At 36.5% G+C, this 27,528-nt stretch overlaps 1 protein-coding gene across 1 annotated transcript in view; it reads left to right on the top strand.

Annotated features, from left to right (window-relative positions):
• TEX11 (testis expressed 11) overlaps positions 1-27,528 on the top strand; it is a 159,334-nt gene that overhangs the window by 19,660 nt on the left and 112,146 nt on the right. The window contains exon 5 of the mRNA XM_047764210.1: positions 16,750-16,852. Coding sequence (XP_047620166.1) covers positions 16,750-16,852 — 103 coding nt within the window. The remainder of the gene's footprint in view (positions 1-16,749; positions 16,853-27,528) is intronic.

Raw genomic sequence — 27,528 nt, 5'->3', positions numbered from 1 at the left:
CATCAAATCTGCCTTTGGAAAATTTGTGGCACCTTAAGACCAATACCATAATTTTATTATATTGTTTTAGAAGATTAAGTGTTTGGTTTGTGAAAGTCATAGGTTAGAATGGACAGACTTATTTTGGGAAAATGAGCTTGGATTACAAGTATAGGAGCAATTTATCACAACTTGATATAATGGGATTTTGCTGTAAATCATACTAAAACTAATTTTTGTTAAGCAATGGATAATGGGATGTTTTGGTAATAATCTGTAAGTTAGTGGTAATATACATTTGGGTACTCTTTAACTCAGTACAGAAATTCTATCCTCAGCTTGCAACTGCAGTTTAGGTATGTAAGTGTCATTAGTATTACTGTAGATTGAGAATACTAGAGCATAATCTCAAAGCACAGTATGGTCATAAGGCTTACAACAGCCATGAGACTATTTATAGAATATTTGTATGAGCTATAGTGAAAATAACCGTGTCTCACATGCTGGTTTTATATTGGTTCTATATCTGTATGAGGTTCTAAAAATCATGCCTTTCCATTATAGGAGTGCAAATGAACTTGTGATCAACAGAAGTAAACTAGTAATGTTCACTAGATGGCACTGTGGCCTCTGTACTATAATAGCTTGTTAATGATTTTGAGGTGATTTTGCGATGCTTTGGCAGGTATAGCCTTTCCCACAAATGTATCGGTACAGATTTACAAGAAAGTTAACACTCTTCAACATGAGATGAAAATCAATTGTGGCTCATTCTTGATATACCTATACTGTAAAAATACTGTAATTTAGGTTTTCAGGCAACAAATATTTATTGAATACCTAATTGGTACTGTATGTAGTTGAATACTAATTGGTGCTTGGTACTGTAGAATAAGTAGAAGACATGATCTTTTTCTGTAGATAAGCTTAAAATATTATTGTGGAAACAAGATTTACACATATGAAATAATTAGAAAGTAAAAGTATGCAATCAAATATCAAAATGTGTGGTATATACTATATGTGTGGAATAAGTATATGTAGATGCAGACCTTTGGTGAATATTGATTGAATGTACATGTGACCTGAAGCTGAAAAGAATAATGTGTTAGAAGACAGAGTCAGATCTGAAGGGACCTAAGTAGGCTGAAATGATGAGCTGAGTCTAACAAGATGAAAAGAAACAGGAAACAAAACATCCTGTATTAGGATCCACAAAACCAACTGTACAAGAACAGAATAGATGAAATATGGCTTAACAGCAGCACATGTAGAACATTTGGGGTTGTTGGTTGAGTGTAAACTCAACATAAGGCAATAATGCTAAGAAAATTCATTGAAATTAAGTAGAATCAATAGAAATATAATATGTAAAAGAGTGGTAGTCACCTGATACTCTGGTTACAGCATTCCCGAAGTATTGTGTTGGACTGGGAGGGGCTAACAGTTTTGAAGGAGAATGTTGACAAAACCTAATATGTCAAGGGGAGGGCACTCAGGATGGTGAGAGCACTCAAAACCATCTTTTTTTTTTTTTAGGACCACACACATGGCACATGGAGGTTCCCAGGCTAGGGGTCAAATCAGAGCTACAGCTGCTGGCCTATGCCACAGCCACAGCAACACCAGATCTGAACTGTGTCTGCGACCTACACCACAGCTCATAGCAACGCCAGATCCTTAACCCACTGAGTGAGGCCAGGGATCCAACCCACAACCTCGTAGTTCCTAGTCGAATTCATTTCCACTGCACCACGGTGGGAACTCCCAAAACCATCTTATTTGAAGAATAAATAGTTGAAGGAAATGTGGATATTAAGCTTGGAAAATGGAAGGTTTAGGAAGAACATGATAGTTCCCTCCTAATGTTTGAACAGCATTCAGGGAGAAAAGAATTAATTTTATTCCATGAATGTTTCCATTGGTGAGACTTACAAGGAGTAAGATTTCAGATAATCATAAGGAAACTCTGTCTAATGATTAGACCTGTCCAAAAACTGAAAAGGATTTTCTTAAGATACAGTGAATTCCCTTTTCTAGAAGGTATTTTAAGCAGAGATTTGGTATGAATGTTATAGAGAAGATTTAAGCATCAGAAGAATTTTTTGACTAAGAGAACTTTGGGGTCATTTTCAACCATATTGTTCTAAGATATCAGTATAATATGATAAAACCTATAATATTCAAAGAAGATTTTGCAGAGTTCATAAGATGATAGTAATTGAATTTTACAACGAAAGAGACATTTACAAATAATTAATAATTTCTTTTAAAAATCAAATTTATTGAAGCATAATTTATATTTAAAACAATTTAAAATATACTGTTAGATGATTTTGACAAATATATACCCCAGTGGACCTAGTACACCAATGTAAATATAGAATACTGGAGTTCCCGTCGTGGTGCAGTGGTTAACGAATCTGACTAGGAACCATGAGGTCGCGGGTTCGGTCCCTGCCCTTGCTCAGTGGGTTAACGATCCGGCATTGCCGTGAGCTGTGGTGTAGGTTGCAGACACGGCTTGGATCCCGCGTTGCTGTGGCTCTGGCGTAGGCTGGTGGCTACAGCTCCGATTCAACCCCTAGCCTGGGAACCTCCATATGCCGCAGGAGCGGCCCAAGAAATAGCAACAACAACAACAACAACAAAAGACAAAAGACAAAAAAAAAATATATATATATATATAGAATACTTTTATTACCCTAAAAAATTCCCTTGTGCTTCTTCCCAGTCAATCCCTATCTTTACCCCCAGACCTAGGCAATGACTGATATGCTTCTATCACTACTGGTTAGATCTCTCCTAGAGTTTCATATAAATGGAACCATACAGCATATAAGGGTTTGTCTTCCAGGAGGGGCAGGGGGGCAGGTGCCTTCTTTCATGCAACATAATGTTTTAGAGAGTCTGTTCTTATTTTTTATTTATTTTTGTGTCTTTTTAGGGCTGCCATGGCACATGAAGGTTCCCAGGCTAGGAGTCGAATCAGAGCTGTAGCTGCTGGCCTACACCATAGCCACAGCAATGCCAGATCCGAGCTGTGTCTGCAACCTACATTGCAGCTCACAGCAACACTGGATCCTTAACCCACTGAGTGAGGCCAGGGATTGTACCTGCATCCTTATGGATACTAGTCAGATTCATTTCCACTGAGCCATGACAGGAATTCTAAGAGTCACTCATCTGTTGATGGACATACTGGTTGTTTCCTTTTTGAGGCCATTATGAATAAAGCTACTATGAACTTTCATGGTCAGAGTCTTTGCATGGATATTTGTTTTGATTTCTCTTGGGGAAATATCTAGAAGTGGAATTGCTGGGTCATGTATTAAATGTATTTCTAAGTTTATAAGAAACTATCAAGATGTTTCTAAAATTGTACCATTTTACATCCCTGCTAGCAGTAAATGAGAGTGCCATTTCATCCATATCTTTGTCTACATATGATATTTCCAACTTTTTAACATTAACAATCCTAATAGGTGTGTTGTGGGATTTCTTCTAATGAAATCAAATTTATTATATTTTTCTTTTATGGTTTCTGTTTATTGTCTCTTTGCCTGCCCCAAGAAATCTTTGCCTGCCCCAAGATGGTAAATTTTTTCTTCTATGTTTTCTTTTAGAAATTTTATAGTTTTAGCTTTTATGTTTTGGCTTATGATGCATTTTGAAAGAGAGAGAGAAAGAGAGTGTGTGTGTGTGTGTGTGTGTGTGTGTGTGTGTGTGAGAGAGAGAGAGAGAGATAAAAGTCAGGATTAATTTTTTCCTGTATAGATAGGTTGTTGGCCCCATTGTTGAAAGACTATTCTCACCCAATTGAATTACCTTGGTAGTTACATCAGAAATTAATAATTGATCATAAATATTTGGATACGTTTCTTTACTCTGTTCTTTTGATTCTGTGTCTCTTTATGCTAATACCTTACTCTCTTGATTAGCGTAGCTTTATAGTAAGTCTTAAAATCAAGGTACGTAAGTCCTCAACTTTGATCTTTTCCAGGATATTTTGGCTACTCTAAGTCCTTTATATTTTTACACAGATTGTAAAAGCAGCTTTTAAATTATCACAAAAGTGCTTGGTAGGGTTTTCTTGAGATTGCATTGAATCTATAGGTTGATTTGAGCACAGTTAACTTCTTAATAGTTTTGTGTTACAACCCATTAACACAGTACAGCTCTTTATTTATTTAGGTTGTCTTTAATTTCTCTCATCAATATTCAACATAAAAATCTTGCACATATCTTGTTAACTTTATCCCAAAGAATTCATGTTTTGACGAAATTACAAACGGTATTACTTCTACTAATTTCAATTTCTTTCTTTTTTTTTTTTTTTTTGGTCTTTTTGCTATTTCTTGGTCTTGGGCCGCTCCCGTAGCATATGGAGATTCCCAGGCTAGGGGTCGAATCGGAGCTGTAGCCACCGGCCTACACCAGAGCCACAGCAACGAGGGATCCGAGCCGCGTCTGCAACCTACACCACAGCTCATGGCAATGCCGGATCGTTAACCCACTGAGCAAGGGCAGGGACCGAACCCGCAACCTCATGGTTCCTAGTCGGATTCGTTAACCACTGCGCCACAACGGGAACTCCATATGTTGTTGTTTTTTAATTTTATTTGAGTGTAGATAATTTACAATGTTGTATCATTTTCAGGTGTACAGAAAAGTGAATAATCAGTTATACATATACATACAAATGTATTCATTCTTTTTTCCCATATAGGTTATTGCAGAACTATGTTTTTACTAAACCTTGTATACTTTCAGTTTTAACATGTGGGTCTTTGAACCATTTTGAGTTAATTTTTGTATATGGTAGAAGGTAAGAGTCTGACTTCATTCTTTTGCATGTGAATATCCAATTTTACCAACATTATTTGTTGAAAAGACTGTCCTTTTTTCCTTTTCCCACTGAATGGTCTTGACACCCTAATCAAACTCATTTGACCATATTTATAAGGGTATATTTTGGGCCTCTCTATTCTACTTCATTGGTCTATGCCTTTACTTATGACATGTACATGCTGCTTTGATTGCTATAACTTTGTAGTAAGTTTTGAAATGAGGAAGTGTGAATCTTCCGGTTTTTCTCTTTTTCAGGATTGTTTTTGGCTACTCAGAGTCCCTTGAATTTTAGGATAGGTTTTTCTATTTCTAGAAAATACACCATTGAGATTTTCATAGGGATTGTAGTGAATGTATAGATTACTTCCATTATCTTTGGGGTTTTTTTTGAATGTTTATTTTTTATTTTTATTTTTATTTTTTTTTGGCCATGGAGTACAGTGGCTTGATGGCCTATTTCCAGACGAGGGGTTGAACCCAGCCTGCTGTGGTGAAAATGCTGAATCCTAACCACTGGACCACCAAGGGAACTCCCTAATGTTTATCTTTTATTGTGGTAAAATACACATGATAATTGATTCTTTTTTTTTTTCTTTTCACGGCCACACTTGCAGCATATGGAAGTTCCCAGGCTAGAGGTCAAATTGGAGCTACGGCTGCTGGCCTATATCACAACCACAGCATCACTGGATCTGAGCTGCATCTGCGACCTATGCCACAACTTGGAGCAACACTGGATCCTTAACCCACTCCAGGGATTGAATCTGCATCCTCAGGGACACTATGTCAGGTTTTTAACCCCCTGAGCCACAATGGGAACTCCATTTCTTCTTAACTTTTAAGCTTTTCTTCTTTTTGCCTTCTATCCTCATGTCATTATTGGCTGTATTTATTTACTCTTATATTTCTTCTTTTGCTATTCTTCATTTATGAAATGATTTATTTCTTTTCTAATTTTTTTCTAGTTGAGCACCTCATTTCTGAATTTTTCTATTTTATGATATCTTTCATATCTTGTATCATTTTCTTAATATCTTTTAGCTCATTTCAAAATAGTTGGTTAAAGTTTTGACCTGTTTTGTGAACACATTTTTTTCTGGCATCCTTTCATTTTCTGTGGGGGTGCTTTTATGCTCCTTATTTTATTTATTCATTTATTTCTTTGTTTGTTTATTTTGGCTTTTAGGACCACACCCACAGCATATGGAAGTTCCCAGGCTAGGAGTCAAATTGGAGCTGTAGCTTCCGGCCTACACCACAGCCACAGCAATGTGAGATCTGAGCCATGTCAGTGACCTAAACCACAGCTCACAGCAACGAGCCACAGCAATGTGAGATATGAGCCATGTCAGTGACCTAAACCATAGCTCACAGCAACGAGCCACAGCAGTGTGAGGTCTGAGCCATGTCGGTAACCTAAACCACAGCTCACAGCAACGCCAGATCCGTAACCCACTGCATGAGGCCAGGAATCGAACCCACATCCTTATGGATTCTAGTTGGGTTCATTAACTGCTGAGCCACAACAGGAACTCCTTTATTTTATTTTTACAACTTTTCGGGGTATTTATCTTGAAACTTTACTGTTTTTCATTTTAATGTGAGATTAGTTTTTCTTACCTTTTACAATGAGACGGGGTTTTGGAAAGTGTTAGTTTTTTCATTTTAATGTGAGATTAGTTTTTCTTACCTTTTACAATGAGATGGGGTTTTGGAAAGTGTTAGTAACTTCACAGAGCTCCTTTTTCTGTCTGTGTGTGGCTGTTGGTCGTTATTGTTTTATTTTTGTTTTTGTAGTGCTTTAAAATAAGACAGCTTGGTTTTTGAGATTTCCCTGCCTCTACTCCTTCTGCCTACTTCATTTTTGTTGTAGACTTGCACTATCCAATATGATAGGTATTAGCCACATGTGGCTATGCACATTTAAATTTAAATTAGGAGTTCCCGTGGTGGCTCAGTAGAAACGAACCCGACTGGTATCCATGAGGACGTGGGTTCAGTCCCTGGGCTTGCTCAGTGGGTTGAGGATCTGGCATTGCCATGAGCTCTGGTGTAGGTCGCAGACATGGCTCAGATCCCACATTACTGTGGCTGTGGTGTAGGCCAGCATCTGCAGGTCCGATTTAAACCATTGCCTGGAAACTTTTGTACGCCACGAGTGCAGCCCTTAAAAAGACAAAAATAATTTTAAAATAATTAAAATTCAAAAAATTTAGTTCTTCACTTGCACTGGTCACGTTTCAAATATTAAATAGCCACATGTGGCTAGTGCTTACTGTATTAAATAACACAGGTGTAGAATATTTCTGTCATCACAGAAATGCTATTGGACAGCACTGGCCTGTACCTTTTCTTTCTTTCATTTCTGTTGTCTCTGTTCTATTCAGTTTTTTTTTTATTTTATTATAGTTAATTTATAATGTTCTGTTAATTTTTCCTGTACAGCAAAGTTACTCTTTTTCACATTATCCTCCATCATGTTCCATCACAAGTGATTGGATATAGTACTCTGTGCGGTACAGCAGGATACCATTGCTTATCCACTCCAAATACAATAGTTTGCATCTACTAACCCCAAATTCCCAATGCATCCCACTCCCTCCCCTGCCCCCTGGCAAACACAAGTCTGTCCTCCATGTCCATGATCTGTTTTTATTATGTAGATATATCATTTGTGCCGTATTTTAGACTCCACATAAAAGTGCTATCATATGGTATTTGTCTTTCTCTTTCTGACTTACTTCACTCAGTATGAGAGTCTCTGGTTCCATCCATGTTGCTGCAAATGGCATTATTTTCTTTTTTATGGCTGAGTAGTATTCCATTGTGTATATATACCACCTCTTCCGAATCCAATCATCTGTCGATGGACATTTGGGTTGTTTCCATGTCTTGGCTATTATGAATAGTGCTGCCATGAACATTTAGGTGCATGTATCTTTTTGAATGAAAGTTTTGTCCAAATGTATGTCCAGGAATGGGATTGCTGGGTCATATGGTAGTTCTATATATACTTTTCTAAGGTACTTCCTACTATTTTCTTTAGTGGTTGTACCAATTTACATTCCCACCAACAGTGCAAGAGGGTCCCCCTTTCTCCACATCCTCTCCAGCATTTGTTATTTGTGGACTTGTTAATGATGGCCATTCTGACTGGTGTGAAGTGGTACCTCATTGCTGTTTTTATTTGCATTTCTCTAATAATTAGTGATGTTGAGCATTTTTTCATGTGCTTGCTGACCATCTGTATGTCTTCTTTGGAGAAATGTCTATTTAAGTCTTCTGCCCATTTTCCAATTGGGTTGTTTGTGTTTTTGTTGTTGAGTTGTATGAGTTGTGCATTTTGGAGATTAAACATTTGTTGGTTGAATCATTTGCAAAGATTTTCTCCCATTCTGTGGGTTGTCTTTTTATTTTCTTTAATGGTTTCCTTTGCTGTGCAGAAACTTTTGAGTTTAATTAGGTCCCATTGTTTAATTAGGTTAAATAAGATGTTGCTGTGATTTATGTCAAAGAGCACTCTGCCTATGTTTTCCTCTAGGATTTTTATAGTATCTGGATTTACAGTTATGTCTTTAATCCATTTTGAGCTTATTTTTGTGTATGGTGTTAGAAAATGTTCTAATTTCATTCTCTTACATGAAGTTGTCCAGTTTTTCCAGCACAATTTATTGAAGAGACCATCTTTCCTTCACTTTATATTCTTGCCTCCTTTGTAACAGGTGCTTGGGTTTATTTCTGTGCTTTCTATCCTGTTCCATTGATCTATATTTCTGTTTTCTTTGTGTGTCAGTACCATACTATTTTGATGATTGTTGCTTTGTAGTAGAGTCTGAGGTCAGGGAGCCCAATTCCTCCAGTTCCATTTTTTCTTTTCATTATTGCTTTGGCTATTTGAGGTCTTTTGTGTTTCCATACAAATTTTAAAATATTTTGTTCTAGTTCTGTAAAGAATGTCACTGGTAATTTGATAGGGATTGCATTGAATCTGTAGATTGCGTTAGGTAGTATTGTCATTTTGACTATATTGATTCTTCCAATCCAAGAGCATGGTGTATTTTTCCATCTATTTACATCTTCTTTGATTTCTTTCATCAGCATCTTATAGTTTTCAGAGAACCAGTCTTTTGCCTCTTTAGGTAGGTTTATTCCTAGGTATTTTATTCTTGTTGATGCAATGGTAAATGAGATGGTGCCCTAATACCTCTTTCTGATCTTTCATTTTTAGTATCTAGAAATGCAGTTGATTTTTGTGTATTAATTTTGTATCCTGAGACTTTACCAAATTCATCGATGTGCTCTAACAGTTTTCTGGTAGAGTCTTTAGGATTTTCTAGGTATGGTATCATGTCATCTGCAAACACTGATAGTTTTACTTCTTTTCCAATATGGATTCCTTTTATTTCTTTTACTTCTCTGACTTCCATGGTTAGAACTTCCAAAACTATGTTGAATAACATTGGTGAAAGTGGACATCCTTGTCTTCTTACTGATCTTAGGGGAAATGCTTTCAGTTTTTCACTATTGAGAATGATGTTAGCCATGGGTTTGTCATAAATGGCTTTTATTATGTTGAGGTAGTTCCCATCTATGCCCACTCTCTGGAGAGTTGTTTTTTTTTTTTTTTTAATCAGGAATGGGTGTTGAATTTTGTCCAAAGCTTTTTCTGCATCTGGTTGCAGAAATGATCATATGGTTTTCATTTTTCACTTTGTCGATGTGCTGTATTGTATTAACATATCTGCTGATATTGAAGAATCCTTGCATCCCTGGGATAAATCCTACTTGATCATGGTGTATGACCTTTTTAATATATTCGTATGTGATTTACTAATATTTTGTTGAGGATTTTTTTCATCTATGTTCATCAATGATATTAGTTTATAATTTTCTTTTTTTGTGGTATCTTTGTCTGGCTTTAGTATCAGGGTAATGGTGGCTTCATGGAATGAGCTTGGGGGTGTTCCTTTGCAATTTTCTGGAAAAGTTTCAAAAGAAGAGGTGCTAACTCTTCTCTGAATGTTTGGTAGAATTCATCTGTGAAGCCATCAGGCACTTGACTTTTGTTTTTTGGAAACTTTTGTATTACATTCTCAATTTCAGAACTTGTGATTCATATTTTCTATTTCTTCCTGGTTCAGTTTTGGTAAGTTGTAGCTTCGTAAGAATCTGTCCATTTCTTCTAGGTTGTCCATTTTATTGACATACAGTTGCTCATAGTCATCTCTCGTAATCCTTTGTATTTCTGCAGTGTCAGTTGTAACTTCTCCTTTTTAATTTCTTGTTTTATTGATTTGAACCCTCTCCCTTTTTTTTCTTGATGAGTCTGACCAATCGTTTATCAATTTTGTTGATCTTTTCAACGAACCAGCTTTTGGTTTCATTGATCTTCTCAATTGTTTTCTTTGTCTCCATGTTATTAATTTCTGCTCTAATCTCTATGATTTCTTTCCTTCTACTAATTTTGGGCTTTGTTCTTCCTTCTCTAGATGCTTATAGTCTAAGGTTAGGTTGATTAGATATAGTTTTTCTTTTTTCCTGAGATATGATTGTATAGCTATAAACTTCCCCCTCACAACTGCTTTTGCCATGTCCCATAGGTTTTGGATTGTTGCATCTTCAATGTCGTTTGTCTTTAAGTATCTTTTAATTTCCTTTTTGATTTCTTCAATGATCCATTGATTGTTTAGCAGCATATTGTTTAGCTTAGAAGAGTTTGGGGAGTTCCGTCATGGCACAGTGGTTAATGAATCCAACTAGGAACCATGAGGTTGTGGGTTTGATCCCGGCCTTGCACAGTGGGTTAACGATCCGGCATTGCCATGAGCTGTGGTGTGGGTCGCAGACGCGGCTCGGATCCCGCATTGCTGTGGCTGTGGCGTAGGCCGGCGGCTACATCTCTGATTAGACCCCTAGCCTGGGAACCTCCATATGCCGTGGGAGCGGCCTAAGAAAAGGCAAAAAGACCAAAAAAAAAAGTGGGTTTTTTTTGCTGTTTTGTTTTTCTTGTGGTTTATTTTTAGTCTCATAGCATAGTGATCTGAGAAAATGCTTCAAATAATTTCAGTTTTTTTAAATTTATAAAGGCTTGATCTGTGGCCCAAGATGGGATCTATCCTGGAGAGTTCCATGTGCACTTGAGAAGAAGAATATTCTGCTGCTTTGGGGTGAAAAGTTCTGTAGATATCTTTTAACCCTATTTAGTGACTGGCGTATCATTTAAGGCCTGTGTTTCCTTGCTGATTTTCTGTCTGGATGATCTGTCCATTGCTATAAGTGAGGTGTTAAAAGTCCCCCACTATTATTGTGTTACTGTCAATTTCCCCTTTTATGGCTGTTAGTAGTCGCCTTATATATTGTGCTGCTCCTATGTTGGGTGCATATGTATTTAAAATTGCTATTTATTCTTCTTGGATTGATCCTTTGATCATTCTGTAATGTTCTTGTCTCTTGTGACCTTCTTTCAATTTTGTCTGGTATGAATATTGCTATTCCTGCTTTTATATAATTTACATTTGCATGTGATATTTTTTTTGTCTTTTTTTGTTGTTGTTGTTGTTGTTGCTATTTCTTGGGCTGCTCCCGCGGCATATGGAGGTTCCCAGGCTAGGGGTTGAATCGGAGCTGTAGCCACTGGCCTACGCCAGAGCCACAGCAAAGAAGGATCTGAGCCCGCGTCTGCAACCTACACCACAGCTCACGGCAATGCCGGATCGTTAACCCACTGAGCAAGGGCAGGGATCGAACCCGCAACCTCATGGTTCCTAGTCGGATTCGTTAACCACTGCGCCACGACGGGAACTCCTGCATGTGATATTTTATTCCATCCCCTCACTTTAAGTCTGTATGTGTCCTTAGATCTGAATGAAGTGGGTCTCCTGTAGACAGCATATATATGGGTCTTGGTTTTGTGTTTTTTTTGTTTCATATATAATGATTTTTATTTTTTCCATTATAGCTGGTTTACAGTGTTCTGTCAGTTTTCTACCATACAGCAAGGTGACCCAGTTACACATACATGTATACATTCTTTTTTCTCACATTATCATGCTCCATCATAAGTGAGTAGATATAGTTCCCAGTGCTATACAGCAGGATCCCATTGCATATCCATTCCAAAGGCAATAGTTTGCATCTATTAACCCCAAATTCCTGGTCCATCCCACTCCCTCCCACTCCCCCTTGGAAACCACAAGTCTGTTCTCCATGTCCATGATTTTCTTTTTTGTGGAAAGGTTCTTTTGTGCCGTATATTAGATTCCAGATATGTGATATTTGGTATTTGTTGACTCACTTGACTTAGTATAAGAGTCTCTAGCTCCATCTATGTTGCTGCAAATGGCATTACTTTGTTCTTTTTATTATGGCTGAGTAGTATTCCATTGTGTATGTATACCACATCTTCCTACTCAATGGACATTTGGGTTGTTTCCATATCTTGGCTATTGTGAATAGTGCTGCAATGAACATGCGGGTGCATGTGTCTTTTTCAAGGAAAGTTTTGTCCAGATATATGCCCAAGGGTGGGATTGCTGGGTCATATGGTAGTTCTATTTATAGTTTTCTAAGGTACCTCCATACTGTTTTCCATAGTGGTTGTACCAATTTACATTTCCACCAGCATTGCTTGAGGGTTCCCTTTTCTCCACACCCCCTCCAGCATTTGTTATTTGTGAACTTATTAATGATGGGTCTTGGTTTTGAATCCATTCAGTTAGTCTTTTTCTTTTAGTTAGAGCATTTAATCATTTATATTCAATGTAATTACAGATAAGTATGTATTTATTGTCATTTACTTCAATTTTATTTCTTTTTTCTTTTTTCTTTTTTTTTGTCTTTTTGCCTCTTCTAGGGCTGCTCCCATGGCATATGGAGGTTCCCAGGCTAGGGGTCTAATTGAAGCTGTAACCACCAGCCTATGCCAGAGCCACAGCAACGTGGGATCCGAGCCACGTCTACGACCTACACCACAGCTCACTGCAATGCCGGATCGTTAACCCACTGAGCAAGGCCAGGGATCGAACCCACAACCTCATGGTTCCTAGTCGGATTCGTTAACCACTGAGCCACGACGGAAACTCCAACTTAAATTTTCTTTATTGCTATTTTGGGTCTTTTTTCTTTCCTTCCTCTTTCTGTTGTCTTTTCATGTTTTTTTTTTTTTGTCTTTTGTCTTTTGTCTTTTTAGGGCCACACCCATGGCATGTGGAGGTTCTCAGGCTAGGGGTCTAATCAGAGCTACAGCTGCTGACCTATGCCAGAGCCACAGCAATGCCAGATCCGAACCACGTCTGTGACCTACACCATAGCTCATGGCAACGCCGGATCCTTAGCCCATTGAGCTAGGCCAGGGATCGAACCCGCAACCTCATGGTTCCTAGTTGGATTCATTTCCACTGCTCCACGATGGGAACTCCTTTTCTTGTGACCATGTTTAGTGTTACATTTGGCTTGGTTTTCCTTTTTTATGTGTGAGACCATTAGAGTTATTTGACTAGTGGTTCCCCTTGTATTTTGATATATCCATCTATATGTGTGTGGAACTATTTCATCTTGCTGGTGTCCTTAATTTCAAATGCATTTTCGATTCTTCAGTTTCTTTTATCAATGTCAAACAGTTTTAAGTGTACAAAAATATCACCTACTTGGTTAAATTTATTTCTTTAAATGTATTGTTTTTAATGATATTATAAATGGAATTGTTTTATTTCTCTCTTAGATATTTCATTGGTAATGTGTAGAAAGAAATGATTTTTATATGTTTATTTTGCATCCTGCGAATTTACTGAATTTGTTTATTCTAACAGGTTTTTTGGTGTGGTTTTTACAGTTTTCTATATGTAAGATCCAATCATCCGAAAACAGGCAATTTTCTTCTTCCTTTCCAATTCGGATGCCTTTTTTTTTTTCCCCTAATTTCTCTGGTTAGGACTTAAATGACTATGTTGAAAAAAAGTGGTGAGAATGAGCGTCCTTGTCTTATTCCTGAGTTTAGAGAAAAACCTTCTAGCATTTCACCATTGAGTATGTTGTTAGCTGTAGATTTGTCATATGGCCTTTATTATGTTGAGGTATGTTCCTTTTATACCCAATTTTTGAGCTTTTATTATGTGAGGGTATTGAATTTTGTCAAGTGATTTTTCACATCTGTTGAGAGGATAATAGGATTTTTATCTTTCCTTCTATTAATGTGCTGTATTATATTTATTGATTTGTGTATGTCAAACTATCTGTGTGTTTCAGGGATAAGTCCCACTTGATCATGGTGTGTGACCCTTTTAATGGGCTGTTGAATTCTGTTTGCTAATATTTTGTTGAGAATTTTTACATATGTATTCATTGAGGATATTGGCCTGTTGCTTTTTTTCTTGTGGTATCCTTATATGGCTTTGGTCTCAGGGTAATGCTGGCCTCATAATATGAATTTTGAAGTGTTCCCTCTTCAGTTGGAAGAGTTTAAGAAAGATTGGCATTAATTCTTCTTCAAATGTGTGATATAATTCACTACTGAAAATGTCTGGTCCTGAGCTTTTCTTTATTGGAAGGTTTTTGATTATTGATTCAATCTTCTTATTATTGGTCTTTTTAGATTTTCTGTTTCGTCCTGATTCAGTCTTAGTAGGTTATTTAATTCTTAGTTTCGTTGATTTTTTTCTATTATCTTTCCAGTCTCTATTTCATTTATTTTTTTTCTCTAATCTTTAATTCCCTCCTTCTGCTAAATTTGGGCTTAGTTTTTTCTTCATTTTCTTAATTCCTTGAGGAGTAAAGTTATGTTGTTTGAGATCTTTTCTTAATGTAGGCATTTATTGCTATAAACTTCCTTCTTAGAACTATTTTTGCCATATTCCCTGAGTTTTGGGGGGTTTGTTTCTGTTTTGTTTTTGTTGTTGTTTATTGTTTTCTTTGGGTTTTTTGGCCATTCCTGCCCATGTGGAAGTTCCCAGGCCACTGCAGTGACAATGCTGGATACTCAACCAGTTGCATCACAAGGGAACTCTTTTTTTTTTTTTTTTGAGTTTTCTGGGTTTTTTTTTTAAGTTTTGATATATCATGTTTTCTTTGTTGTTCTCAAAATACTTCCTTTTTTTTTTGTCTTTTTGCTTTTTAGGGCCGCACTTGTGGCATATGGAGGTTCCCAGGCTAAGGGTCTAATTGGAGCTACAGCTGCTGGCCTACACCACAGCTCATGGCAACGCTGGATCATTAACCCACTGAGTGAGGCCAGGGATCGAACCTGCAACCTCATGGTTCCTAGTTGGATTCCTTTCCACTGTGCCACAACGGGAACTCCTCAAAATACTTTCTAATTGTCCTTTTGATTTCTTCTTTGATCCATTGGTTATTCAGGAGTATGTTATTTAATTTCTGTGCATTTATGATTTTTTTCTCTTATTTTGTTGTTATTGTTGTTCCATCCCATTGTGGTTGGAAAAGATACTTGATATGACTTTGATCTTCTTAAATTTGTTAAGGCTTTCTTTCTGGCCTAACATATGATTTGTCCTAGAATTTGTTCTCTGTGTGTGTGTGAGGACTATATATTCTGGTGCTGTTGGATGGGATGTTCTGTATGTGTCTGTTAGGCCACTTTTGTCTGTAGTGTTATTTAGGTCCACTATTGATTAACTTTCTGTCTGGATGACCTATGCATTATTGAAAGTGGGGTGTTGAAGTGTCCCCTACTGTTATATATTTCTATTACTCCCTTCAGTTTGGTTAATATATGTGTTCTAATATTGAATGTGTATATATTTACAATTGTTATATCCTCTTGATGAATTGACCCCTTTATCACTATATGCTGACCTTCTTTGTCTCTTGTGACCAGTTTTGTTTAAAGTCTATTTTATCTGATAAGGATAGCTACTCTTGCATTCTCTTTTTTCAAATGCTTTCTTTTTTTTAAATTAAAGTGTAGTTGATTTACAATATGCTAATTTCTGTTGTACAGCAAAGGTTTAGTTATACACATGTATACATTCTTTTTAAAATATTCTTTTCCATTATTGTTTATCCCTGGATATTGGATATAGTTCCCTGTGCTATACAGTAGGATCTCATTGTCTTGCTCTCTTTTGATTACCATTGCACAGAATATCTTTTTCCACCCTTTCACTTTCAGCCTATGTGTGTTCTTAAAGCTAACTTAGTCTCTTGTAGTAGCACAATGGTGGACCCTGTTTCCTGACCTAGTAAGGTACATTAAAACTAAAGTTAGTGGATTTCCTGCTGTGGCACACTGAGTTAAGAATCTGACTGCAGCAACTCAGGTCACTGCAGAGGTACAGATTGGGTCCCTGGCCTAGCACAGTAGGTTAAAGGATCTGGTGTTGCCATAGCTACAGCATAGGTTGAAGCTGAGCCTCAGATTGAGCCCCTGACCTGGGAATTTTCATATGCCACGGGTGCATCCATTAAAACACACACACACACACACACTAAAGTTAGCATTTGCCTAGATTTGCAAATGCCTACTGGGGGAAAAAAGTGGCTTTAATTCTCTACTTACTTCTCTGGGACCTCACTTTTCCTTAGATATTGCATGCATGGTAATTGCTTTACTAGTCAGTTGCTTTATGGTAAAAAATAATATTATCCAACATTTTTGGCTGTTTTCAGTAGGAGGGTTGGTTTGGCATATATAATGTGCCCTATTTTCAGAAGCAGAATTCACTATTTCTATAGCATTTTAAGAGAATGACTTTTTAAAGATTTTTCTTAGATTCATGTCCTTTCATTATGAGTATCCTTCAGCCATTATGACTGTGTTGTAATAAATTACTAAATACTAATACTAATACCAATAAACTAGTAAATACTAATAAGTACTAATAAATAGTATTAGTAAATACTATTAGTAATTGTAAGGTCTTCCTTATACCTTTCATAAAAGCAACCCTATATTTCTTTTTTCAGGCTAAAGAAGCAGTGACAGAAGCAGAACGATGTGACCCTACAAATATTTTCACTCAATTTTATGTATTCAAGATTGCAGTCCTAGAGGGCAGCTCTGACAGAGGTATAAATGTTAGTTATCAGTTATATTTGACTGTTAACACAAAGAATAAATAATCCTCTTTGACAGTAACAGAGATAAAATAGTTTTTATTTATTTTTATCCTTTTTATCTTTATTATATAGCTGTCCATATTGTTTCTATATGGTAGATATAAAAATATTCTAACAGTACTAAGTGCGCACACAGAGCATTTCTTGGCTCTGTCTGGCTGATTGGTAAAATTTGCTATTTACTGTTGTTCCCAAGGCTAGTTTTATTTTATTTTGAAATTTTTTTTTACAGAATAAAATACATATATTTAAACACAATTACAATCACACAGATTATTATATCATGGATCTTAAGAAAGAGATTAAGTGACTCCCTCTGGAGAAATGGAATGGAAAATATGCTGAGACAAATAGAAAATTTATTCTATACTTTATCCCATTTTGTATGGCTTTCATCTATTTAGTATTATCTATTACATTTCAATTTTTCTTTAAAAATTAGCATTATATTAAAATTGTGTATATTATGCAACTAAAATTTATAAAGAAGAAAGCCTTATATACCATTAAATATTATATATAGCATAATAAAAAGAATAACATAACTGGTAAGAATAACAAAAATAATATACCCTCTGAAAATAAGTAAAATATAAAATGCATAAATTGGTTAAAAAACAGTGTAACTATATAAATATGTCCTCACAATTTGTTACATCTTATTGATTCTTCAATATAGGCATTACATCATTCTAGGTGATGTGATAAACAAGACATTATAGACCTTACATTGTACCATGGAGAGAAATGGTTATTAACAATACAATTGTAGAACTGTATTATTTAATTGTACAGTTGCATTATTTAATTATAATTATCATAAATTCTTTGATGGAGAGGAAATCAGTTCTAAGGAGACTTCAGCATTCCAAGAATGATGTCAAATGACCCCCTTCATGGTGGATTATGCACTTATTTACTATGAGATATATTTCTTCTCCAGAGATTCCTTGTTTGTGTATCAATTGTAGATTTTTGGTTTGCAGTTATTCTGAGGTTTTGATGTAAGAGTCTATATGTATATGAGATTGTTTTAAGTTGTTGTTCTCTTAATTGCAAGTTCATCTCCAGTGTCCTGCATTTGTACCCACCTCTTCTCATGATTTCTGATTTTGGTGGTATAATTGTGCATGGATGATTTCAAATCTTCACTGTATATATACCTTTACTGGTGAGCCTTGTCATTTGTGGAATTTTTGTTTCCTGTTGCTGTCTTGTCTTTTCTGCCTAGAGAAGTTCCTTTAGTACTTGTTGTAAGGCTGGTTTAGTGTTGCTGAATCCTCTCAGCTTTTGCTTATCTGTGAAGGTTTTTATTTCTCCTTCAAATCTGAACGAGAGCCTTGCTGGGTAGAGTAATCTTGGTTGGAGCTTTTTTCCTTTCATCACGTTAAGTATATCATGCCACCCCCTTCTGGCCTGCAGAGTTTCTGCTGAAAAATCTGCCGATAACCTTATTGGGGTTCCTTTGTATGTTACTTGTTTCTTTTCCCTAGCTGCTTTCAAGATTTTCTCTTTGTCTTTAATTTTGGTGAGTTTGATTAATATGTGTCTTGGGGTGTTCCTCCTTGGGTTTATTTTATATGGTACTCGTTGTGCTTCCTGGATTTGAGTGAGTGGTTCCTTCCCCATGTTAGGGAAGTTTTCAGCTATATTCTCTTGGAATATTTTTTTTCTGTCCCCTTCTCTCTCTCTTCTCCTTCTGGCACCCCTATAATATGGATGTTGGTGCATTTAACGTTGTCCCAGAGTTCTCTGAGACTCTCTTCATTTGTTTTCAACCTTCTTTCTCTTTTCTGCTCTGCATCCGTAATTTCCACTAATCTGTCCTCCACCTCGCTTATTCGTTCTTCTGCCTCCTGTATTCTGCTGTTAGCTGCTTCTAGTGAATTTTTTATTTCAGTTATTGTATTTTGCATCTCTTCTTGTTTAAGTTTTATATCTTGTATCTCTTTGGTCAGTGTTTCCTGTAAGTTATCCATCTTTGCCTCCAGTTTATTTCCAATGTCTTGCAACATCTTTAGCATCAACAATCTAAAATCTTTTTCCTGGATGCTGAAAATCTCCTCATCACTTAGCTGATGTTGTGGGATTTTTCCTTTCTCCCTCATCTGAGTTATAGTTCTCTGTCTTTTCATTTTGATAGGTTTTTGGTGTGGTGACCTTTTTAGAGATAATAGAGTTGTAGCCTCTCTTACTTCTGGTGTCTGCCCCCCTTGTGGCTGAAGTCAGTATGAGGGCTTGCTGTAGGCTTCCTGATGGGAGGGGCTGGTGCCTGCCCCCTGGTAGGTGGAGCTGATTCTAATCCCTCTGGTGGGTGGGGCTTAGTCTCTGGATGGGATTAGAGGCAGCTGTGTGCCTGTGGGGTCTTTAGGTGGCCTGTTTCCTGAGGGGCGGGGCTGTGATCCCACCTGGATAGTTGTTTGCCCTGGGGCTTCTCAGCAGCTGACTGACGGGTGGGGCCAGATTTTCCCAAAATGGCCACCTCCAGAGAAAGGCATGGTTGCTGAATATTCCCGAGAGCTTTGCTTTCAATGTCCTTCCCTCACAACAAGCCATGTTCACCCCTGTTTTCCCAGGATGTCCTCCAAGAACTGCAGTCAGGTTTGACCCAGATTCCCATGGAGACTTTGCTTTTCCCTGGGACCCAGTGCACGTGAAAGTCTGTGTGCACCTTTTAAGAATGGGGTCTCCATTTCCCCCAGTCCTGTGGAGCTCCTACGCACCAGCCCCACTGGCCTTCAATGCCAGATGCTCCAGGGGCTCTTTCTCCCAGTGCCAGATCCCCACAGGTGAGGGTTTGATGCGGGGCTCAGAACTCTCACTCCTGTAGGTGAGTCTCTGTGAACCAGTTAGTTTCCAGTCTGTAGGGCTTCCCACCCCGAAGGTATGGGGTTGTTTATGTCACAAAATTGCCCCTCCTACCTCTTGATGTGTCCTCCTCTTTTTCTTCTGGTGTAGGGTGTGTTTTTTTTTAAGGCTTCCGGTCCATTTGGGTGAAGAATGCTCAGTCTTTAGTTGTGAATTTTGTTGTTTTTAGGAGAGAAGTTGAGCTCCAGTCCTTCTATTCTGCCACCTTAATCCTCTCTTCTGAGAGATAAAATGGTTTTTAAGACAGTAGAGTTCAATATATATTATAGCTTTCCTAGGCAAAGATGATACAACTACACAAAAAGAAACTATGGAAGGTTGCATAAAAATAAAAGAATAGGGTCTGCCTATTGAAAGAAAGAATAGGAACTAGGCAAATGTGAGACAAGAATTGGAGGAAATTATACTTTTTTGTGCTTTCTCTCATTTGAACCAGCCTATTAAAAATTACCTTTAAAAAGATGCGGGAGCAGAGGGAAATTATAGTGCAATCAGTAAAGAATTGTCTTTAGAGTTAGACCTGGAGACCATCATACTAAGTGGAATAAGCCAGACAAAGAGAGACAAATATATGATTATCACTTATATGTGGAACCAAAAAAAAAAAAAAGAATCAAATGAACTTATTTACAAAACAGAAATATACCCACAAACATAGAAAACAAACTTACGGTTGCCAAAGCGGAAAGGGGTAAGGGAGAGATGAATTTGGAGGTTGGGGTTAATATATACATACTACTATATGTAATATAGACAACCAACAAGGACCTACTATATAGCACAGGAAACTACATTCAATATTTTATATAATGTATAAGGGAAAGGAATCTGGAAAAATATATGTAGCTGAATCACTTTGTTGTACACCTGAAACTAATATGACATGTAAACCAACTATACTTCCATTAAAAAATTTTTTTACAGTGGCAAGAGGGGAGTTCCCATCATGACTCAGTGAAAATGAATCTGACTAGCATCCATGAGGACACAGGTTCCATCCCTGGCCTCACGCAGTGGGTTAAGGATCTGGCATTGCCGTGGCTGTGGTGTAGGCCAGCAGCTACAGCTCCAATTCGACCCCTAACTTAGAAACCTCCATATGCTGTGGGCACAGCCGTAAAATTTTAAAAAATAAAAATAAAAAAATAAAGTAGCAGGAGGTAGCTACAGAGGTGGTAATGCTCATCAGTAAAGGACTCAAATGTCATAAAAAGGATGCACAAGCAAAGAGTGATGTAAGTGAAGTGTTTAATATTGCATGTTACAGACTGAGCTTGTGAATGTATTCTCAGAGGTCTATGAGTTTTATAACAATTTGAAATTTCTTTGTTTTAATTTTAATGATAATAAAATTAAAATTATCTGGGAAAAAAAAAACATGTCTTTAGAGAATGGAAGTCTCCAGGATACCTTTCAATTGTTTTCACTTATTTGGGAGGTGAGGTTATTAATGAGAGATTTGGCCCTGAAGTGGAGTTTCTCTCCACAAAGTTGACAGTGTTGCAATTGCTCATATGAACCTTATCCCATTAGTACATTGTCCTTTCCACTGTTAAGGATAGTTTCCTAGCTAGTATGTCTGTACACACGTGTATCTTGACTTACATGTGTTACAGATATACCTATACTGTGATATTATTCCTGTTCAGCCCTCTGAGTAGCTGAGCAAATCTTAGAGCAATTTGAGCTCCCGACTAGTTCTTTGTGAAGGGTACAAGTTGAGAAATTGAGAAGCTTGAGTTAATGGATTCGAATAGAATTTATACTAATCCAATTAAGCAACTATTTATTAATACCTGCTATATGTGCAGTGGACTCTGTTATTCACTTTATAAGAAAAAGAAATAAGATTTATTCTGCTTTGAAAAAGAAATATTCCAGGTTAGTAAACCAAACCTCTATATTAAGTAAGGAGTAGTAAATTAGAATCAGCTTTTTATCAAGGTTAATATTGTTATAATTTCCATCATCAGCGTTTTCACTACAGATTTCTGTGTGTTTTTCTCTTTTTTCTTTCTCTCTCTCTTTTTTTTTCTTTTTTTTCTTTCTTTTTTTTTTTTTTTTTTGCTTTTTAGGGCCACTTTTGTGGCACATGGAAGTTCCCAGGCTAGGGGTCAAAACAGAGCTACAGCTGCCAGCCTACACCACAGCCACAGCAATGCCGAATCCTTAACCCACTGAGTGAGGCCAGGGATTGAACCCACATCCTCATGGATCCCTGTTGGGTTCGTTAACTGCTGAGCCACAAAGGGAACCCCAGCATGTGTTTTTCTTGATACACTATGCTGAAGTATAAAAACTTTTGAAACTTTACCAGCAGAAATGGCAAAAACAATCTGCACTACCAGATTTCCTATTAAACTTTTTCTTTTAACATTCTAGTAGAATAAAATTATTTTACTTTTTAATCCTAGCATCAGCTCAATTTTTTTACTTCTTTCCCAGTTGCCTGTGACCATTTTTAGACATGTTTGTTGAGGATACATACACTAAAATTTACTTTTGCTTAGTGTATGATTCTATGAGGTTTTTTTTATAGAAGTAATTCTGTGAGTTTTGACAATTGCATGTAGTCATGTAACCACCATCACAATCAAGATTAATATGAACAAAAAATTAACTCAGGCCCCTTTATTGTCACTCCATCCCATCACTTCCAGCCCTGATTTCTACTGATCTCATTTGTATTTCTATAGTTTTACTTTTTCCAGAATGTCACATAAATGGAATCATACAGTGTGAAGCTTTTTGAACTTGGCTTCTTTAACTTAGCATAATGCATTTGAAACTCATTCATGCTGTTGTATTCCCATAGTTTGTTCTTGTTTTATTAAGTAGTATTTCATAAGTATGGATGCCACAGTTTATACATTTATCAGTTGAAGGATATTCGGATGGTTTCCAGTTTAGGTGATTATGAATAAAGGTGCTACAAACATCTGTTTACAAATTTTGTGTGATGACAAGCTTTTACTTCTCTATGGTAAATATTGAGGGGTGGTATTGCTGGATTGTATGGTCAGTATATGTTTAACACTGTTAGAAACTGCCTAACTCTTTTCTTAAGTGGCTATAGAGTTTTATGTTCTGTTCCAGTTGATCTACATCCTCACCAGCACTTGGAATTGCCCATTAAAATGTTTTTAGCCATTCTAATAGTCAGGTAGTGGTATCTTACTATGATTATAATTAGCATTTCCATAATGTCTAATATTTGACATCCATATATCTTCTTTGGTGGAGTGTTTGTGCAAATATTTTGCCCAGTTTTCTGTAAAGAACTTTGTTTTCTTATTGTTTTGAAAGTTCTTTATATATTATCAATACAATTTATTTATCAGATGTGTGTTCTACAGTTTTTTTTAGGGCCACTCCCACAGCATATGGAGGTTCCCAGGCCTAGGGGTCGAATCAGAGCTGTAGCTGCTGGCCTACACCACAGCCACAGCAATGTGGGGTTTGAACCTCGTCTGCGACCTACAGCACAGCTCACAGCAACACTGAATCCTTAACCCACTGAGCAAAGCCAGGGATCAAGCCTGCATCCTCATGGATACTAGTCAGATTCATTTCTGCTGAGCCATGACAGGAACTCCAAGAAGTCTTTGCCTAACTCAAGGTCACAAAAAATTTTTGCCTGTGTTTTCTTCAAGAGATTCAATAGTTTTAGGTTTATGGTTAACTCTGTGACCCATTTTGCATTAATTTTTTGTGTTTGAATTAAGGTATGTATTGAAGTTTTTTGTTTTTTTTTTTTTTGTACGTGGCTATCCAATAATTCTAGTTTGATTTATTTAAAAATTCTGTCCTTTCCCAACCTAATTGCTTTCGCATCTTTATTGAAAAATCATTTGTCATTTGTGCTTGGGTCTCTTTCTGGACTCTTCATTCTGTTCCACTGATCTATTCATCTACCTTTACACCATTGCTATACTGTCTTGATTGGTATAGCTATGTAGTAAATTTGAAATCATGTAGTGTTAGTCCTCCAGCTTTATTCTTCTCTCTCAAACTGTTTGAGTTCTTCTAAGTCCTTTGTATATCCATATGAATTTTAGAATCAGTTTTTCAACATCTATGAAAGTAAGTATTGATATGGATTACATTGAATCTATAGATCAGTTGGAGAGAATTGACATCTTCCAATCTGTGAACAAATTATTATTATTTTTTTTGTCTTTTTGCTGTTTCTTGGGCCGCTCCTGCGGCATATGGAGGTTCCCAGGCTAGGGGTTGAATCGGAGCTGTAGCCACCGGCCTATGCCAGAGCCACAGCAATGCGGCTGCAACCTACACCACAGCTCACGGCAACGCCGGATCGTTAACCCACTGAGCAAGGGCAGGGACCGAACCCGCAACCTCACGGTTCCTAGTCGGATTCGTTAACCACTGCGCCACGATGGGAACTCCTGTGAACAAATTATATACCTCCATTTATTTAGGTCTTTAATTTCTCTCAGTGATCTTTTCTATCTTTCAGCATATAGGTCTTGTGCATCTTTTATCAGATTTATCCCTAAGTATACCATATTTTATGCTGTTTCAAATGGCATTTAAAAAAACTTGAGTTTCTGATTACTCATTGCTAATATGTGGAAATACAGGTGATTTTTGTATATTAGTTCTGTATCCTGTAGACTTGATAACCTCACTTATTAGTTCCAATAGCTTTCTTATAGAGTCCATCAGATTTTCTATGTAGTTGATTATGTCTCTGCAAATAAAGACAAATTTTACTACTTCCTATCCAATCTGGGTACATTTTTAATGCCTATTGTACTTGTTAGAATCTCCCATACAGTGTTGAGTAAAATTGGTAAAAAGCAATTTTTTTTCTAAGTTTTTTTCCTGATTTTAGAGGGAAAGCATCCAGTCTTCAACCATTAAGTATGATGTTAGCTGTAGGTTTTTCATATGTACCTTTTTTCAGGTAGAGGAAGCTCCCTTCCATTTCTAGTTTCCAGGGAGTTTTTTATCAGCAGTGGATGTTGAATTTGGTTATATGACTTTTCCACATCTATTGAAATGATCAGTTTTTTTAAAGTTTGTTAATACAGTTGGTTTTATTTATTTATTTATTTATTTATTTATTTATTTATTTATTTTAACCTTTTTTTTTCTACTGTACAGCATGGTGACCCAGTTACACATACATGTATACATTCTTTTTTCTCACATTACATGTTCCATCATAAGTGACTAGACAGAGTTCCCAGGGCTACACAGCAAGATCCCATTGCTAATCCATCCCGAAGGCAAGAGTCTGCATCTATTAACCCCAAGCTTAAAGTAAGCTGATACAACCACTGTGGAGAACCATATGGAGGTACCTTAGAAAACTATACATAGAACCCAGCAATCCCACTCTTGGGCATACATCCGGACAAAACTTCCCTTTAAAAAGTCATAGGCACCCGCATGTTCATTGCAGCACTGTTCACAATAGTGAAGACATGGAATCAACCCAAATGTCCATTGACAGATGATTGGATTAGGAAGATGTGGTATATATACACAAAGGAATACTACTCAGCCATAAAAAAGAAAATAATGCCATTTACAGCAACATGGATGGACTAGAGACTCTCATACTGAGTGAAGTCAGAAAGAGAAAGACAAATACCATATGATATCACTTATATCTAGAATCTAATATAAGGCTCAAAAAAACCTTTCCTCAGAAAAGAAATTCATGGACTTAGAGAATAGACTTGTGGTTGCCAAGGGGGAAGGGGAGGGAGTGTAATGGACTACATTTATTTTTCAGCTGTTAAACCAATGCTGCATTCCTGGGATAAGCTCCACTTGGTCGTAATGTGTTTGTTTGTTTGTTTTAATAAAATGTTAGATTTGATTTGCTAACAGTTTAAGAATTTTTTTACCTGTGTCCATGAGTGATATTGTTCTCTAGTTTCTTTTCCTGTAATGTTTTTTATTTTGCCATTAAGGTAGTGCTGGCTCCATAGAACGAATTGGAAAATATTCCCTCTTCCTTCTAGGAGAGATTGTGTTGCTTAATTAGTATTATTTCTTTGTTAAATGTTTTGTAGAGGTCACAAGTGAAGCCATCGAGAGCTGGAGTTTTCTTTATGGGAAGGTTTTTAATTATAAACTCAATTTCTTTAATAGATAATAGGTCTCTTTAGATTATCTATTATTTCCTAATTGAGCTTTGATAGTTTGTGTCTTTCAAGAAATTTGTTTCATCTAATTTGTTGGGAGTATTGGCCTAAAGTCATTCATTATATCTCCCATATTATCCTTTTAATATCTGTAAAATCTATAATGATGACACCTTTCTCATTCCTGATATTTGTAAGTTGTGTCTTGTTTCTTTTTCTCCCTGTCAGAGTGGCTACAAGTTGACCAATTTTATTGATATCCAAGAACCAGCTTTTGGTTTCACAGATTTTGCTCTATTTTTTTCTGTTTTATATTTCATGTATTTATGTTCTTCTCTTTATCATTTCCATTCTTCTACTTATTTTGAGCTTCATTTGCTCTTCCTTTTCTAGTTTCCAAAAGTGAAAGCTAAGGTCATTAATTTAATTTTATTTGGGTCTAACATAAACAGTGAATACTATAAATTACCTTCTAAGTACTGCTTTGGTGATAGTCCACAAATTTTGATATACTGTGTTTTCATTTTATTTGTATTTTGTTTTATTTTATTTTATTTTATTTTTTTAGGGATGCACCTGTGGCATAGGGAAGTTCACAGGCTAGGTGTCAAATCAGAGCTGCAGCTGCTGGCCTAGTCCACAGCCACAGCAACATGGGATCTGAGCCACATCTGCAACCTACACCACAGCTCATGGAAACTCTGGATCCTTAACCCCCTGATCAAGTCCAGGGATCAAACCCACATCCTCATGGATACTAGTAGGGTTCATTACCACTGAGCCACAACTGGAACTTCCTGTGCTTTCATTTTAATTCAGTTCAGAATACTTTCCAATAGGACTTTTGACTCTGGTTTAAACCCATGGATTATTTAGAAGTATGTTGTTTATTTTCCAAACATTTGCAGATTTCCAGATGACTTTTTTATTAATTCTATTTTAGTCAAAGATCATAACTTTGTATGACTAGAATCTTTTAAAATATATTAAGACTTGCTATATTCCCAGAATATTGTCTTTCTTGGTAAATGTTCCATGTGCACCTAGAGAGAATGTGTATTTTGGTGGCATAGGGTCAAGTGTTCCATAATTGTTAATTGGGTCAGGTTGATTAATAATGTTAAATATCCTTGCTGATTTTCTGTCTCTTTGTTCTGTTAGTTACTGAGAGAGGTTATTGAGATCTTTGACTGTAATTGTGGATTTATTCATTTCTTGAAGTTCTATCAGTTTTTCCTTCTTGTATTTTGAAATTTTGTTACTTAATGCATAAGTTAAGTACTTAATACATTAGGATTGTTATGATCTCATAATAAATTAATTCCTTTATCATGAAATAATCTGTCACTGATAATATTTCTTTGCTCTGAAATCTCTTTTTTTGGTAGTAATATAGCCATTCCAGCTTTCTTTTGATTACCTTTATGACAGTATATATTATCCATTTTCTTTTAACCAATTTTGGCTTTATATTTATAGTATGTTTCTTGGAGGTAGCATGCAATTGGAAATTGTTTTCATTAATTCACTTTATCTCTGCCTTTTAATGGGTCATATAGGCCATATTTATGTTTTACCATGATTATTGATATGACTAGGTTTAAATTTAGCATCTTATTTGTCTTCTATTTATCCA

This window comes from Phacochoerus africanus, chromosome X, assembly GCF_016906955.1.
Source record: "Phacochoerus africanus isolate WHEZ1 chromosome X, ROS_Pafr_v1, whole genome shotgun sequence".
NCBI lineage: Eukaryota > Metazoa > Chordata > Mammalia > Artiodactyla > Suidae > Phacochoerus > Phacochoerus africanus.
The sequence above is the reverse complement of the archived record's forward strand: the minus strand, read 5'-3'. Positions and strand labels throughout refer to the sequence as shown.